This window comes from Lacerta agilis, chromosome 9 (genome assembly GCF_009819535.1).
Source record: "Lacerta agilis isolate rLacAgi1 chromosome 9, rLacAgi1.pri, whole genome shotgun sequence".
Taxonomy (NCBI): Eukaryota; Metazoa; Chordata; class Lepidosauria; order Squamata; family Lacertidae; genus Lacerta; species Lacerta agilis.
The window spans coordinates 3257000-3275198 of NC_046320.1; the positions used below are offsets into that span (position 1 = coordinate 3257000).

At 44.9% G+C, this 18199-nt stretch overlaps 3 protein-coding genes across 3 annotated transcripts in view; 1 reads left to right on the forward strand and 2 right to left on the reverse strand.

Moving 5' to 3' along the window:
• Positions 1-612: 612 nt before the first annotated feature.
• LOC117053142 (zinc finger protein 518B-like) lies at positions 613-1620 on the reverse strand (the record flags this gene model as incomplete). Its single annotated transcript, XM_033160685.1, has 1 exon — positions 613-1620. A coding segment is annotated over one exon (993 nt), but the record flags the coding sequence as incomplete, so codon positions are not given.
• A 229-nt stretch (positions 1621-1849) lies between these two features.
• On the reverse strand, positions 1850-3056 carry LOC117053143 (zinc finger protein 518B-like). The gene is given in 2 exon segments (XM_033160686.1): positions 1850-2410; positions 2413-3056. Coding segments are annotated over 2 exon segments (984 nt in total). The 5' UTR covers positions 2836-3056.
• A 6967-nt stretch (positions 3057-10023) lies between these two features.
• Positions 10024-18199, forward strand: part of WDR1 (WD repeat domain 1) — a 33267-nt gene continuing 25091 nt past the window's right edge. The window contains 3 exon segments of the mRNA XM_033159790.1: positions 10024-10054; positions 10673-10702; positions 10705-10793. Of these exon segments, the coding sequence (XP_033015681.1) occupies positions 10039-10054; positions 10673-10702; positions 10705-10793 (135 nt within the window). The 5' untranslated portion in view covers positions 10024-10038.

An 18199-nucleotide genomic window follows, 5' to 3' on the forward strand; every position in this document is an offset into this window, starting at 1 on the left:
TTACAGTACACAGGCACCAACACATGACTCTACTGGGCTGAACTGTACTAAATTGTTCCGAGGCTGCTGTGTAAAACAGGAGACACTAGAATTTGTAATCAGTGCTTCTCACTTCTAATGAAAATGAAAGGATGCCCCACCCTTTTGCGGCTTCCAGTAAATGCTTCTGCCCGTGACTTATCCATTCTTCTTGCTCAGCATACACCCTACTACAAAGCCAACATTTAAACATTTGTTCTGTGCTTCCGCTAGTGAGGAATCCACCTCCTTGCAGTTATTTTTGTGCACCTTCTTCTTTCGTGTCATTTGTACTTGAGCTGATCTATCGAAAGTCTGATAAGTAAGTCTTTTATGATGCCGTTTCACACCAAGACAACTAATAGTCCTTTCTGATAAAACTGCTTTCAGAACACTGCCTTTGTACTTATTAATAACCTTCATGATACTAATTATTTCTGGTGAATCCACATCAGGGTGGTTTAAGACAACTACTGGCTGGTTACGATGAGGGCATTTTATTAGCTGATTACTTTTGAATGCTACAAGCCTAAGGCATCTCATGAGAGTGGGCACCACTTGAAGGAAGCATTCCTCTTGAGCTGCTAGTCTCTTCTGGGGCAAACGGTTTCAGCTTTGCTTTGGGTCTTCACCTTTCACGGCCCTTTTGCTTAACCCACTTGGACTGCTGCCTTTTTGACACGACAACATACCATTTTCTTGGCCGTTACTTGGCGCAGAAGAGTGGCAAGTGTGACCATGTGATACACAGAGATTTCTAGAAACCCCGTTAACTTCATTCTCAGCTGGCAGAGTTGGACCTTTGTCAAGTCTGGCAGAAACACAGCAAGGAACTGGCCTTGGGATAAACATTTTGTTGCAATATCGAGAAGGGGGTGGTGACATTTCATTCCCATTTTGTTTTTCAGTTGGGGCCTCAGAACTACTGCAGTTTAGCACTCTCAGTACTGTTCCTTGAGGAATGAAAGCCGGAGAAGCAGTGGTTGTTTTTGTACTCACCCTGGTTTTAGTTTTAGCCTTTTTGAGTGTTTCCAATGGTTGTTCTTGCTTATTAGAACACTCATTAGAAAAAGTGGCGCCCTTTGGTCTCTGAGGAGAAGGCACAAGCTCTTGTTCAGATATCATATTTGAGCTAGTTTCTTCACTCTTTTTTTCTGGCAATAACATTTTCTCCTTAGAGGCCTGACTGTTACTGTGTCTTAATGAAGCAGCTAATTGAGATTTCACATTCGATTCAACAGCGGACATCAGCTGAGCAATCTTTCTGCACAACAACGATGTGGATCTTTTCTTCTGCAATGTATCATCCCACTTAATTCCTTCCGGGATATTTACAGCGCCAGAGCTGAGGGAAAAAACAGATGAGATCACCGGACCATCTAATGAATCACCTTCATATTTTATACTGTGTGCTTCCAATTCCGTATTCTCTTTCTTTCTTTTCACATTAATTCCATTTATCACACTTAAGACGTTCTCAGACTCCTCCGAAGCTAGAGACTCAGTCTGCTGCGACACTGCAACTCTTTCAAAAGGGTGAAACAAATGGGAATCAAACAAATGTGTTTCTGCAGCTACTCTAAGCTCATTCCATTGTTCTTTTTTGGGTTAGTTAAAGTGAAGCACATGTTACCGAATACCGAGGAAGGCGGTAAACTGCTGTTTTTCTGGACAGTATCTAACAAATCATTTTGGGACTTGTTCTTATCTTCGGAAGAGGGAGCCACTAGGCATATGGATGGATCTGAATTGGAAGTTATATGTTTATTTTCTGAACATTTTCCCCTTTGAAAGAGTTCTGGGCAATTTGTTTTTTCCAAAGAAAACTCTGCTAAAGGCGGTATAAGATCATATTCTCTGTGTGTTTTCTCTCGCAAATAGCATTTTCCTCCTGGGTGTTTATCAAGTTGCAGTTCAAAGTAGCAGAACCGGCAGAATGCATAGAGTTCTTGTCATTCTCATTATCTAAAGCACAGGACTCAAGAGTTGGGGGCACACAGTTATTTATTGTTTTTTCTTCTTCACGCTGGTTTCCAGATTCTTCTTTTTCAGATTTCATAGCTTCAGAGGTAGTTCCTTTCGGAGGAATGAGTTTAAGAATCAGCTGCTGTGTGCCATTATTTCTTTTAATTTCTACTATTTGTGCCAAACAATTATGTGGAACACAAAATTTGGTGGGTGCAACCACTGTTAATGGCATTCCAGGTCTTATAGGCCCCCTTTTTGGAGAATAAACGTCAACTTCCATCAATGCATCTTCATTTTTATGGATTCTGACATCAGATAGTTTATATAAATTTTCATCTTGTATGCAGGCTGTAATTTGACTACATTCATCATAAACTGATGATGAATCAATTTCAGGTATTTCATCTTTAATCCCACAAATCTGAGATAAACCTGAAGGTGTGAACTGCAGGAATCTTCCAGGGCATGTTTCTTCCACTCCAAATTATGCTCTGGTGAACAATTTCGTTTTTGATCAACTTTTGCAACTGAAATCATTTCTTGCTTCTCAGCTGCGTGCAATCTTTTCGTGTGTTTGACAATATAATCATGCCTAACGGCACCATAGTCACAGTATTTGCACTGGTATGGAAATCTTCCGGTATGTTTCACTAAATGCCTTTGGAATTCCCCTTTGGTGTAAGACACCCAATCGCACTGGGAACAAATAAATTTGATCTTTTCATGTTGAGCTACGTGTTTCTTATGTTGTAAGAGATCCTTTGTGGAAAATCGGCATTTGTCACAATAATATTTGTCTGGCTTAAAGTTTTTTACTTTGAAGGCTCTTAGAGGCTTACTCAAGGACATTTTCTCTTGGGCTTCAGTATCCAATGCAACTGCAGGCGCAATCTGAAATTGAGATTGGACAGCATACTCAACAGGCACTTGTAGTCATCTTCAATACCTTGGCATTTCTGCTGATGCAACTGTAATGCCAAAATGTCTTGCACACATCCACACTTAATACAACTTATTGGATAGAATTCACTTTCCTCAGCTTCCTTATACAAAATTGCAGTTTTCATCATTTGCCTTGATTGTATTTGCTCTACAACATTTGTTAGCTTTGGCAATTAATCAATGACCTAGGCCCTTTGTTCCCTTGGCTGGCAGTTAATATTGGTAAGACTTTTCTGGTTTCTTCAGCTGCATTTCAAAAGCGATCTTGCACCGATTCACCTGCTACAGATGTCATAGCCGCTCACATGTGACGTTCATCCCAGAGCTGCTGCAAAGGAAGCATAGGAAGAAGCGTTTCTAAATAAGTATATGCAACTCCTCACATTTTAATTCAACAACAATACTCACTCACAAGCACTTTGCATGGAAATAAGTCCCATGGACTTCAATGGAAATTCTTCCAAGTAAGCGTGATTGGATCAGCCTTTAAAAACTGTTGTACGCATAGGGCCCTTCCTTATGAGTGGGAACTCTGGATTTTATTTTTTTTATGAATTGCTTCCCATGAAGCATCCTGAAGCAATTAGCATAAATAAATAATATAGCCACCATTTCAAATCGTATACAGATACAGGCAGAAATAAGAATATCCACTTAACATGCCCATATATGTCTTCTGCAATCTTCTCCAAGTGTTTGGCATGGTCTGAGATACAAATTGGGGGGGGGGGGCAGACTGTGGCTTGGATCCAGAGGTCCTGCCAAGCAAACTATGACTGGGTTGTTGTCCATTTCCCCCTATTGGCTGCCCTGTTTCCTCTAAAAGCATTGTGGAAGGCACCTAACTCTCGAAGCAAGTTTGCAGGTTGTAGACTTTGATAACACCCACCCCACAAGCAGAAGTGTCTTTTGTTAACATGGCAAGGTCTTCAAATTCAGCTAATTCAGAGGCCTGCAAAATTTCTGCTGGAATTCTGTTTAGTTACTGTGAATGTGTGCTGTGCAGAAAGGGAATTGACACTCAGCAGCAACATATTCAAAGGGGAACATTAAAAAACTTGTGCAAGTGTGCAAATGTATTATTGATGCCCATCCTATGCATGTTTACACAGATCCTTCCAAGTTCCGTTGGTCTTAAGTGCGTAAGGCTGCAGCTTCAAAAGTTGAGGAAAGACCAAATGATAATTGTATCTGGCAATAGCGACAGAAAATAAAGTTTTGTCATATTACTGAAGCACACAGTACTGAAGCCAAAGAATAAAGTATTTTGAATGTAAAGCCAAATTAGATACATTGCCATGAAGCCACCAAGAAAATAATCGGTTGTAAACATGCCGACCGTCCCCATTCCAAAGATATGAAATAATCATTTGCCCTGGATCTGAACGGCAGGCAATTCCTCCCCTCCCAAGATGCCAAGCTGAGGGGGTACAAAATGAAGGAAAAGCAACTGTACCAAAGGAAGGATCCTGAAAAGAAGAAATATTTGAGGGGGGGGGGGGGGGGTGCCAAATGTTTGACTTTGCCAAAGTCCATCCCTGTTGAAATCATCTTGAAGAGGCAAAAAACCAGGTACCTTATGTAAAAAGTTATGTAAATATACATGCTCACCTAGAAGTTAATTTCATTGGGGACATCCAAATAAAGAGTCTGCATCCATCGTGAGTCGATCTCTCTGGCGCCAGTTCTGTGCCTCCCCATTGACCTGACCATGGAAAAGGCACAGTCGCGGAAGACTTATGGGGACTTGAGCTCCGACACAGGAAGACTGCTTCCGAGAAAAGATCGGCGGGATTCCTCTCCTCTTTCTCCTCCTCCTTCTTCTCGCCCGCCTCGCGGCCCTTTTCTCCCAAGGACACGAGATGCTGCGCTCCTCCGAAATGGCGCAGGGACGCGCGCGGCGCTCGCAGCTCCGCGCCCCGCCGGGAGAGGGCGCTCCACCGCGCGCGCGCGCGCGCTCCGAGCAGCCGCTTCTCCGGCTTCGTGGCCGGGAACGCAGCCGGGCACGCCAAGGCAGGGCGGACGGGATCGCGAGGGATCTGGGAGGGAAGGGGCTGGGGGAGGGGAGGGACAGGAATCCGGCAGTTCGAGAAAGACAAGAAAAAGAAAGAAAGAAAAGAAAAAAGAAGAAGAAAGAAACTAAAAAGAAAGAAAAAAAAAAAGAAAAAGAAAAAAAAAAAAAAAAAAAAAAAAAAGAAAAAAAAAAAAAAAAAAAAAAAAAAAAGAGAAAAAAAAAAAAAAAAAAAAAAAAAAAAAAAAAAAGAAAAAAAAAAAAAAAGAAAGAAAGAAAAAAAAAAAGAAAGAACGAAAAGAAAGAAAGAAAAAGAAAGAAAAAAGAACGAAAGAAAAGCAAAGAAAAAAAAGAAAGAGCGGCTAGGCTAGGCAGCCCTCGCGAGGCGGAGCCGCAGCAGGAGAAGCGGCTCGGCCGGCGATGCTCGAGGGAGGCTCTCCGCGAAAGCGCCCGGCCAAGAGGCGCCTCCGTCCCTTCTGGCGGCGCGGCGGAGGAACTGACCTCAGCTCCCCGGATCGGCGACGACGCCGCCTCCAGCTGCTCGCCTCCCCTCTCCCCTCCCCGCGCAGCGCAGCGTTGGCTGGTGAGGCGCGAGTGCGCGCCAGGAAACTCCTACAACTCGTCGATTCAGAGCGTTGGAAGGGAGCCCGGGGGGTCATCTAGTCCAACCCCGTGCAGAGCACGAATCTGCAGCTGTCCCTTCCCGGGATCAACCTGCCTGCAACCTTGGCGCTATCAGCGCCCTGCTGCTCTAACCAACCGAGCTCTCTAGGATTGTTATGCGTTGCTGAGATCTGCTGCGCTGCCTGGAGCCTTTCCCCCACTTACTTGGGAGCAGTGCTTTTTTCTTTAAAAAAAAAAGTTTAGGGGTACTCTCATTTTCCTACTCATATTGAAATACTGCCCCTCAAGGAGGCCAAACTTAGATTCACAAAATGTTTAGGGGTATGTGTACCCCTGCGTACCCCCAGAAAAGCAATGTTTCGGAGCAACACGGTGGGGCTTCCTTCCATCCTACCCATGTGTGTAACCATTGGGGAGCGGAGAGGGGGCAGCTGCACCCCCAATCAAGTAAATAAATAAAAATACCTAATAGTAGAAATTGTAGAAAGTTTGACAGATTTTTCTGAGCACTTGGGGTCAAAAGAAAGTAATTTAAAGCAACTGTTGAGACACTTCATTCCAAATCTGCTAGACAGAGCCAGGCAGAGGATGGTGACAGGTGGGTTAGATTTTAGTAGTAGCTAGGTTTACATTTGCTGGTCTTTACCAAGGTATTGGGAGCAAAGGATGTCTCCTCGGTGCCTTCCAGGATGTGTTTTTGAGATAGGATCATCTCATAATGTGGATCTCCTGTCATATTAAGTAATGCTAACCTTCTTGGTCATGCCATGATTGACAGCAGAGGTTCCCAAACTTCTTAGGCCTAGCACCCCTTTTTCAGAAAAAAAATACTCAGCGCCCCTCTGGAAATCTCCCTTCTTTAACTTGTTAGGACCTGTTACAGGTAGGTAACCGTGTTGGTCTGCCATAGTCAAAACAAAAATAAAAAATAAAAAAAATTCCTTCTAGTAGCACCTTAGAGACCAACTAAGTTTGTTCTTGGTATGAGCTTTCGTGTGCATGCACACTTCTTCAGATGAAATGCACACGAAAGCTCATACCAAGAACAAACTTAGTTGGTCTCTAAGGTGCTACTAGAAGGAATTTTTTTTTTTGTTAGGACCTGTTGGCAGACTTTACTACCAATCGGTTATAACTTGCATTTTGTGTGTTTATTTGGAAAATAAAGTAACCACTAGTCTATGTTACATAGATGAAACATGTACAGTTTTTCAAAACTGGACAAGGAGGTGGACTGGGACTCAGGATTAAAATCCAATGGGGCAAATCAAACTACTGTGCTTGCTAGATCTTGCTGAAAAGAAGTGCCACAGAACAGACTAGAGAGGTGTAGATTATTGTGGGAGAAATCAGTACAGTGAAATCAATATAAGAAATCAAGCAGGGGCATCTGGAGAAATCATTCTTTTTCAGTTTTCCTGTATTGCGCAATACACAGCTGCAGTGTTCATCTACTGCTGAAACTGGTGTTTGAAGGATGTAGGGGGCATGGAAAGGTGAGCAGTGGAAATGGATGCTTTATCTACCTTTATCCAAGGGGGCGGGGACCAAGGCAACGCACCTGCTGTCTTGAGTGGAGCAATTTGGAGTTGCATTTTCCCAAACTTATCATATTATCAAGGAAATCCATTTTTGCAGGGGTAAATCAGCAGGGCAGGGGCTGTTTGAATGGGATGCAGCACTTTTTTTCTAGATAAAGAGGCACTGGAACTCACCACGAACACCTCCCTTGTTCTCTTACAATGCCAATGGTGAGGTGATGACTGCTTCAAGTGGCAAGACCCACAGAGGACGCAGATCCAGGCTCCAGAGTATGCATCTGCCGCCGCTGCTGCCACTCACTCCTTGGAGGCTGGATCTGCAGCTCCACCTTGGCAGCTCCCCACCCACCCTCATATGCCACCTCTACAACCTCTCAGTAAATAGGAGGGGATGCTGGTCTCCTCCCACACTCAGGGAGAAAATGACAGTGGCTGCCCTCTGGGGTCTTGTAGCCATGATTCAGTGCAGGTGACTCCCATCCTCCATGATGGCCTTTGATTCCTGGTTCAACCATTGGACAAGGTTGACCTGATTCCTTCCCTTGTTCCTGATGTAGATTTTCACTCACTCCTTCTCCCTTGGCCGGGGGGGAGGGGTGTCATTTTGTGGTTCACCTTAGGTGCCAAAATGTCTTGGACCAGCCCTGGTGACACTACTGGAAATGCAAGCAGCTACAATTGTACATTTATGGTATGGTATGGTAAAGATAAAGGGACGCGGGTGGTGCTGTGGTCTAAACCACTGAGACTCTTGGGCTTGCCAATCAGAAGGTCGGCAGTTTGAATCCCCACAACGGGATGAGCTCCTGTTGTTCGGTCCCAGCTCCTGCCCACCTAGCAGTTCAAAAGCACATCAATGTGGAAGTAGATAAATAGGTACCGCTCCGGCGGGAAGGTAAATGGTGTTTCCGTGTGCTGCTCTGGTTTGCCAGAAGCGGCTTAGTCATGCTGGCCACATGACCTGGAAGCTGTCAGCTGACAAATGCCGGCCCTTACGGTCAGGGGTACCTTTACCTTTATGGTATGGATAAGCCCTGAGAGAAGACAGAACATCTCTGGAGGTCTCACGTGGAGCATTGGATTTGGCTGTTGGAGTGCTTCCAACTATGCTCAACCTATATATCTATTCTATATTCTGGGAAATGGTTTGGCTGATTGTTTGTTCTCTGTGCATTTGGACTTACCAAGCCATATCTTCCAGGCCCCTGGCTGAGTTGCTGCTACAGGTTCTTTGTCTTTTTCTCCTGTTGGCATCTCCTCATCTGAGGGTGTTTCTGCTGCTTTTGCAATCCCTGCTTCCTTACCTCCCTGCTCTTTAGACAAGAAGGCAGAGAGGATTTATGTCGCTCCAGCTACTCTCCCCATTTCTAGGCAGCCACACACCTTCCAAACTACCTCAGTCCTTTCTGCAGGCCTCCATTCTGCGTTTTCTTTGGTAATAGGTGGGCCAACTGCACCCATCCAGCTGCCACATCTTCAGAGCAGCAGGAATCTGATAATAAATCCTTCAGAATATGGTACTATTTACTTCTGTGTAAACATGCATAGGATTGAGCCATTTTACCTCCCTTGTGCTGAAGTCAATGGTCTTTTGACTGAGCATCAATTGTTCAGATTTCTACAGTTACTTGGTATGACATTCTGGCAAAAGGAAGGTAAAATAAGCAATGTAATGTAAAATACGGATATACAGCTAGATGCTGCAGTGGCATTTCTGAAAAGTATCCATGATTATATGACTTGATTGCTGCAACACTTGATAATCCCAGTAAGGTAACATTCCCTGAGCAGCGTGCGAGACAGAAAAACAGATTTCCCCTAGAGGAAACAGCAGATGACCCCATTCTTGAACCAAAACACAAATTTCATATAGAATTCTTCGATGTTGCGGTGGATGAAACAATTGCTCACCCAGAAAACAAACAGTGCTGTTTAAAGACAAGTTTGGGTTGGGCTCAGCAGCTCTGTGGACACCGCACTAGGGTTATGCAGCTGTTCTCAGGTGGCGGCTCTGGGTTCGAAACTGCTGCATAATCCACAGGGCTGTTGATCACAATGACTGGGTGCTGCCCCAGCCCAGCCCAGTCCACTCCCCTTTTAACGGTACCAGTGAATCTGAGGGCGGTGCAGCTTTCTGAGCCCAGAAATTCATGCAAAACAGTTGCAGCAACTTGCCCCCTCTCTCACACCCCCCAAAAAACAGTGCTCTCAGTTGCAACAGGGGCCTTCCTTGTGCTGTTGACGTTGGTTTGTTTGGTTGGTTTTGATTTGTTTGCTTTTTTTCAATAATCCCTGCCTCCCTCGCGTGCATTCGTCGGAAGAGAAAGCGAGAGGACAAAAAAACCACCGCACGACCACAGATTTCTTCCACCTTCCCAAGGAAGGAAGAGAGAAGGAAACACAACCCAGGCTATGCACCCCTCTTCATCTTTTCCCCACGCCGTATCTCTGTGTGCCCTTCTCCCGATCAGGCCACGCACCACGCACGCGGTGACGCCGGCCCGACGCGAAGCCCTTTCTCCCAGTTCTGGCTCCGGAGGGGGGGGCGGGGCTTGCCGGGCTTCGGCAGTCTCAAGCTCGGCGGCATTTCCGGGTCGGGCGGGCTCTAGCAGCAGCAGCAGCGTCGCCGTCGTCAGCTGGAAGCCGCTCCTCCTCCTCTCTCGCGCGCGCGGCGCCGCGGCTCGAGCAGAGTTGACTATATATGGTCAAAGCCAGGGGGAGAGGGCGAAAAGCTGCGCGGGCGGGCGGGCGCTTCCTGGTTTGTGCAGCTGGGGGAGTTCGTCGCTGCTGCCGCTGCTGCTGCTGCGGGAGGGAATTTGCTGCGCTGAGAAGCGGATTGTGCCCCCCCCCCCTGCCCGCCCCCCGCACACCTTGGCCGTTCTACGTTCGCGGATCAGAGGCGGCAGCAGCAGCAGCAAGCCGGGGGAGGCGAAGATGCCACATGAGCTGAGTGAGTAGGCAGAGGAGGGAACCCCCCCCCGGCTTGTGTGTGCAATGCATGCATGCAAGCGGCGCTGCCTGCTGCAGCTTCCTCCTCCTCGGGAGGAGGGCGAGGAGCGTCGCCCATTTGCGGGTGCTTGGGCTCGCCCTTTCCCCTGTCATTCGGGGGGCACGTTTCCGTAACCTCCCCAGGCGGGAGGGGGGGTGCTGCTGCTGCTGCTGCTTGTGCATTCGAGGGAGAGGAGTTTGCAAGGAATCGTGAGGGGGGGGGAGCATTTACCCTGGAGAGCTGTGTATGTATGCATGGAACGCCATACAGCCACCCGGAGGGCAAAGCGCCTTTGCAAGCAAGCAGCAACGTTGCCCAGGACATTTTCCTCCTTGCAACATTCCCGTTTGCAATTGACCAAGTTAGGATGCGGGTGGTCTTTCTCTGGTCGGGGAGTCCCCACACCCCCCACCCCTTGAAGTCTCAGTCTTCCCCCCCCCCTTAGCATTCAGCAACAGGTCAAATAGCAAATAATGCCTATATCTGGAGTTGTTTGCGCTCTTGTTTCTTGCTGGCCTCCCGTTGTTAACAGATGTGTGTTTCTCTCTCTCTCTCTCTCCCCCCCCCCCCAATCTGTAGAAAAAGTGTTTGCCAGTCTCCCGCAGGTTGAGAGGGCGTCTCCAAGATCCTGGGAGGAGATCCAAAGGGCAATAACTTTCTGTATACGAATGGGAAATGTGTCATCATCCGCAACATTGATGTAAAGTACCCTCGTTTTTGCATTGATTCTTACTGATGGCTTTCTTTTTAAGCTTTAATGCTTCTCCGTTGCTGTTCTATTGAGGTCAGGGATCTGTGACAATTTAGGAAGGCATTGGAGTGGAAGCAGAATGACTCACAGGAGCTGAGAATAACCAGAGGGATGTTGAGGCTGCTGTGTGGAAACGCCCTGAAATCTAACATGATAAAGGGCAGCGTGTTTTAAATAAGCAAGAAAGCTCTTAAAATACAAATAAAAGTGGAGTGGGGGGAAGAGATCAGTGGTATTGTGAAGTATTTTTCAGTACTGAAGTAAATATGGAAAGCTTACAGAATGTTGAATGTATGAAAACATCCTATAAAAATTAAATGGTTTTTGTTCTCCTGTTGTGTTTTCGCTCTCTCTATGGGAATATCTGTGTTTTGTATGAGAATATTTTCATATTTGAAACTCAGTTAGTAGTAAAAAAAAAAGCTCCTTTTTAAAGTTTTAGCCATGGGATAAGACAGGGGTCCCCAAACTAAGGCCCGGGGGCCAGATGCGGCCCAATCGCCTTCTAAATCTGGCCCACAGACAGTCCAGGAATCAGCGTGTTTTTACATGAGTAGAATATGTGCTTTTATTTAAAATGCATCTCTGGGTTATTTGTGGGGCATAGGAATTCATATTTTTTCCCCAAAATATAGTCCGGCCCCTGACATGGTCTGAGGGACAGTGGACCGGCCCCCTGCTGAAAAAGTTTGCTGACCCCTGGGGTAGGACTATAGCTGCAAAATACTTTCTTTACTTACTGTCTTAGGACAGAATCGTAGTAAGCAGTTCCGGATACCTTAAAGCTATGATTAAAAGTAGAGCATTTGTGTTATAGTACCTACAATGTGGAATTGTCTTTCAGAGCTTTTCGCAGTCTACTGAGATCTATCTAGTATATATTTACTGGCGCTTTGATACTTCTTTGTGACAGATCTTGAACCTGGTGAACCAAGCTTTTTAGTTTTGGTAACAACTGGGAAATTCATCTTTCTCTCTTGTATCACTGAAAGCAATGTAGCAGTTTGTTACATTGGAGGTTTTTGATGTGGTTTGGATTACTGGTGCAGAACTCATGTGTGGGGAGTTGGACATGTGATTGCTTATATTTCCTCTTTTAGGAAAAACACTAGTCATGCGAGTCACTTTAATTTCGGGTGTTGGCATCCGCATTCTAGAAACTAGAAATGCATTTGGCAAAACTTTTAAGATATGGCCATAAGAACATAAGGAGAGTCCTACTGAACCAGACCAAAGGCCAATCTAGTCTGGTACAGTGGTACCTCTGGATACAAACGCTTCTGGTTGCGCACGCGTCGGGTTACGAGCTGCGCTAACCTGGAAGTAGTTGCTCCTGGATGCGAACTTTGCCCTGGGATGTGAGCCAGAGGCGCACGTGCAGCAGGAGGTGTGCTTTCACTAATGGCACATGTTCAGAACAGTTTCAGGACAAGAACGGACCTCTGGAACGAATTAAGTTCGTAACCAGAGGTACCACTGTATGCTGTTTCGGTAGCCAGCTGGATGCCTATGGGAGGCTCACGGAACATGAGCACAGCAGCACTCTTCCCAATTGTTCCCCAGCAACAGGTGATTGGAGGCATACCACCTCCAGTACTCGAGGTTGTACACTGACATCGTGCCTGGTGGTCACTGACGAATTCATGAATTTGAGAAAACAATGTTGGTAGCCATTGCTACATTTTGTGCCCAGTGATTGGAATTAGCCAAGCGCCAGGTACATTTCATACCTGGCTTTCGACCACTTGGGACGCAGGTGGCGCTGTGGGTTAAACCACAGAGCCTAGGACTTGCCGATCAGAAGGTCGGCGGTTCGAATCCCTGCGACGGGATGAGCTCCCGTTGCTTGTTCCCTGCTCCTGCCAACCTAGCAGTTTGAAAGCACGTTAAAGTGCAAGTAGATAAATAGGTACCACTCTGGTGGGAAGGTAAAAAACGCCGTTTCCGTGTGCAGTTCTGGTTTCGCAAGAAGTGGCTTAGTCATGCTTGCCACATGACCCAGAAGCTGTCTGTGGACAAACGCCAGCTCCCTTGGCCTATAGAGCGAGATGAGCACCACAACCCCAGAGTCGTCCGCGACTGGACCTAACGGTCAGGGGTCCCTTTACCTTCGACCACTTGTGGCAAAGTGAAGATGCCTGGGAGCCAGGGTGGTGCCTGACATCTGGAGGTGCATGCCTGCGAATCATTAGATCTGGACTGTTTTCATACACAAATACCCCATCCTGTAGAATCCTATCAGTTATATTTTATCTGCACAATCAGTGTAAATTTCAGGAACCAAAATGCTTTTTCTGTGCTACCTGAGCACCAGCAGTCACCATTAAGAAAAGATGTTGGAATTTAGGCCAACATGTATGTGGACTGTCCCAGGATCAAGGGACTTTTCTTCTTTAAGCTCTCATCGTTCTTAAACTAGCTCAAGGTTGACATCTGAACTAGCCAGATGTTTAACTGAGAATCAATCACAGTCAATCCATCTAAGACTTTAGAGCCAAAAATGGCAACTAGACATTGGTTTAAGGAGCCACCTGGCACCTAGCTTATATATCTTGAGTTTCTAATAATGCTTGTGCCAGCACATTCAACAGCTTAGCTATGCGCTCTGTGAAGAACCAGTTCCATACCTTCTTGCGTCTGTCCTGGTCTTACCAAAATCATCATCCTAGCTGAGACAGGGGGGAAGAAATTGTTCCCACAGATGCTGCATGCTAGAAATATTCTGTGCACCTCTCAGTGTGAAGTGTGGCATCAGACAAGACCCTACGAGCCCCATGTAGGAGGAGGTCTGTGGTTCTGATGGCCAAAAATCTTGGCTCACTATAAAATCTAAGGGGGGGTTGTTGACCCATTGAAACCACTGCCTAATAAACATGGGTGGCCAGAATATAACTTGGGCAACAGATGTTTGTATTGTGCATGGATAGGAGCAGGAGGGCCATGCCTGTGGATTTGTGGACCAGAACCACCTCAGAGCATGGAGAATTTCATCTTCATTATACTTTGCAACAGGTGGGTCTTCAGGCACAGCTAGGATGGCCGCTAGTGACACAGTTGAGGATCGTGCAGGAATAACCGCTGTGTTCTCATTTCATTTCACTTTTAATTCGTATACCTCCTTTCTATGTTGCTATACACAAGGCAATTTACAGCAACAAAATATGCACCATTATAATAATGTGGTTCAATATAAAAAGCCATAATAAAGCATAACTTTAAAATAGAATGATTTACATAAAATAAAGTAATATTCAACAATCTATTAGAATATAATACAGGTAGTACACAATAAAATTAACCCTCAACACAGCAAATAATAATTAAACAAATTCACTCTCAACAATTACAATAATTACTAAACTGTGATCAATAAAAATAAGTGCAAGTCAAAAAGCATAAAATACCACAATACATACAAAACCACGTAAAAGGGTCAAATTGAGAAACAAAGACACAGAACGTATAAAACGGGTTTTTAAAAATCCCTGCATCTCTCCCTTCCCAGCTGGGAGAGGCTACTTGCTCAGCTGGACTTGATTGAGGGCGGGGAAAGCAAAGCTCTTTCTCCCTTCTTTGCACTTCCTCACTGAGGAAGCTGACTTCTGAATTAATTTAGAGTCTTTCTGTAGGTTTTCTTTTGGTGGGACTTTTCCAAACAACTTCCAGCCAAACTTCCCAACAACCTCCAGCACTGTGGACTTTTGTTCTTTTTAGTAAAGAACTTATTCGTTACTTAATAGCTGTCAACCTTTCCCTTTTTGCGGAAAATTCCCTTATTATAGCATTGGGAGACAGCAGGGAGGGTTGACAGCTATGTACTTAACCTATGATAGTTATCTGAGACAGAATGAGGAAGAATAGGCATTCTGCCTATACTTGGCTGCTAAGCCAATATCTCTTCATAAGCCAACGTATCCATAAAATTCTCATTGCGTGCAACAAAGCCATGTTTTAAGGTGTATCCTCTCTATTCTCCCATACCTTCATTCCTTCTGACTTGAATTGATAGGCTGAGCAAACCCGTTGCTGGATGTGGTCTGAATAGTTTCCTCATTGCTCATCTCTCAGCTTCCCAGAATGTGCTCAAAGGGCTTTACTGTGTCTTGGCAACTCGCCAGAAGCCGAGTGCAATGAAACCAATTGGCTTTGCTGGGGACGCCGTTTCTCAAAGCCACCTGGACGCAGAAGACTTAACAATACAGGTGAAACTCGAAAAATTAGAATATCATGGAAAAGTCCATTTATCTAAGCAACTGTTTTCATTAGCTACTGGAGTTTAATATATGAGATAGACTCATGACATGCAAAGCGAGATATGTCAAGCCTTTGTTTGTTATAATTGTGATGATTATGGCGTACAGCTGATGAAAACCCCAAAGTTGAGATTGTTAATTTGGGGTTCTCATCAGCTGTATGCCAGAATCATCACAATTATAACAAATAAAGGCTTGGCATATATTGTTTTGCATGTCATGAGTCTATCTCATATATTAGTTTCACCTTTTAAGTTGAATTACTGAAAGAAATGAACCTTTCCACGATATTCTAATTTTTCGAGTTTCACCTGTAGAATGCGTTTCTTCCCCTTTGTCTTTCACCTATGGCTGCCAACGGGAGCTACAAGCCTTTCCTGCTACCCATTGTTTAGCTGGATTTGTAATGCTGGTTTAATCTTCTTGACGCGCCCGCCTGGCTTTTCCCTCTGGTTTCTTTGACTTCTTCCCAATGAAACCCTTTTAAATTTTGCAACCTTGGTTACTTCGTAATGCAAGACACAAACGTGTCTCGGGGTCTTCAAGGAAAGGCTGCACCTTCACCCTGAGGAGCTAACTGGCTTGTATGCTGTGACCCGTTGCTCCTAGCCAGGGTCAGCAGACTGGCACCTCCTGAGCATACGTATGTCAAAGGGCACAGTTTTGGGGACCCCAGAAGAAAAACATTCAGGAAATCTTAGAATGCTGAGTCATTCAACTAACAGAAAGTGACAGATTATAAACTACCATAAGCAAGTTTTCAGCTTGATAACCATCAAGCTCCTTATGCTGTTGTCTCATCCATAATCGGCATTTCAGATGTTTCTGTGCACCCCATTAAAGTTCTAAAAGAGTACTAGAAAGCTCCATGAGGGCAACTGTAACACTGGATTACCCAGTTGCATGAATATTTTACTTCTGTGGCCTCCTCTGCCAGCACTAAATTACAGAGCCAGTCGCTGGCTGTTGCAGGTATCTCTGGTTTCAGTCTTCCAAAAGAATAGACTGTGGCCACCTCATGAGAAGAGAAGACTCCCTGGAAAAGATCCTGATGTTGGGAAAGATGAAGGGCACAAGGAGAAGGGGACGACAGAGGATGAGATGGTTGGACAGTATTCTCGAAGCTACAGTCAGTCAGTTTTATTACGGCAAAAGCCAGCAGTACAAAGAATCATAAAATCATAAATCCAAACAGAGAAAAATTGGCAACAACATCACCAGAGATAAAACAATTACACAAAATTCAATAAAAGAGATTTACGCTTCTCAATAGCTAAAGTGCAGAATTTAGCCACATCATTTGATACTAGACTTGAAGAATCCTCCAGAAGATATTTTCGTAAAATTTCGGGGGAGGATTCCAAATAGTGTTGTAAAGGTGTAAATTTTGTTAAAAGGGGTAAAATATATCGAGCACGTTCTTCACTATAGAATTCGCAAAATAAAAGGATGTGAGTAACGGATTCTACCTTGTTAGACGTGCAGGGGCAGAGACGTGCATGCATTGGAACCTTCATAAATTTGCCATACAGCACTGCTGAAGGCATTGTCTCGAAACGGGCTCTAGAGAAGGCCCATCTATAGGCTTCATTAGTGATATTAGTTAGATAAGGGGCCGCTGCAAAGTTAGGCCAAGATTTTAAACATCTATACTTCGGGAGTAAGGCAGTTTCTTGTTGTAATTCGATATCATGAAGTCTCTGAGTAATAGTAATTTTTGCCTTGTTTAAAGTTCCGTTAAGAAGATATTCTGGGTTTAGGCCATTTGTTTGATCTTATTAGTTATTTGCATAAGCCAGGGGGGATAGGGGACTGTGGCCAGGAAGTGAGGTAACAATCCCTTTGGGTGGTAATGGATTTTCAGCCAGAGGGATATTGCTTGTTCCCATACCTTTAATTCCACTCTGGGGAGTCCTGCCTCTTGCCTTAACACTGAATTAGGTGTACTCTTTGGGGTACCAAATAAGGATCTTAAGAATTTTGATTGTACGATTTCGAGGATCTTGAAATTAGCAGAAGGGTTAATTTGAGAGCCATACAAGAGTTGGGCTAGAGATTTTGCCTGGAAGACTTTTAGGGCCATTGGGAGGAAGCCGGCGCCTTTCCTTCTGAAAAGCCTAAGGATGGCATTTGCGCTTCTCTCTGCTGAGATAGCTGATGTAGTCAGGTGTGTTGTCAATTTGGCATTATAAGAAAAAGTTATGCCCAAATATTGGAAGATCTTAGTTTGTTCAATGTCATTTCCCTTCATACTCCAATTGTCTTTCTTAAAGGAGCGATAGAAATGTACAATTTTGGTTTTGGCAAAGTTAATTGTTAACAATTCAGTGTTACATTGGTCGCTAAACTTCCCTAAGGCGCGTTTCAAGCCCACTTTGGTTTGTGAGAGAAGGACGGCAGTGCAAGAAGATCAAACCTATCCATTCTCAAAGAAATCAGCCCTGAGTGCTCACTCGAAGGACAGATCCTGAAGCTGAGCCTCCAATACTTTGGCCACCTCATGAGAAGAGAAGACTCCCTAGAAAAGACCCTGATGTTGGGAAAGATGGAGGGCACAAGGAGAAGGGGACGACAGAGGATGAGATGGTTGGACAGTGTTCTCGAAGCTACTAACATGAGTTTGGCCAAACTGCGGGAGGCAGTGAATGATAGGCGTGCCTGGCGTGCTCTGGTCCATGGGGTCACGAAGAGTCGGACACGACTGAACGACTGAACAACAACAACAATCTTCCCCCCCCCCCATAAGAGGGTCTGAAATCCTAACTATTGCTTTCAGAGATTTCCTGGTATCTTAACTGGTTTCGGTGACTTTTAAAGTGGGATTCTCTTGCATGTGCTTGAAGAGCAGCTGTGTGCTACAGAAAGATGACATTATGGTAGCCTTCAGATAAGGCGTTGACTTAAACAACAAAGAAGATATTTGACTTCTCAGAAGTGTTGGCCTAATCAGTAATATTTTTTTTCTCCTTCTGGAAAAGGCAGCTATGGTAGGATAGGATAGGATAGGTGGCAAATTTGCTAGGGTATTTGCTTTTAGTCCTTCATGGTCAGTTGGTGTCTCTTATGAAAGCTCACGGGTGGATGGTTTTTAGATGTGGAGAT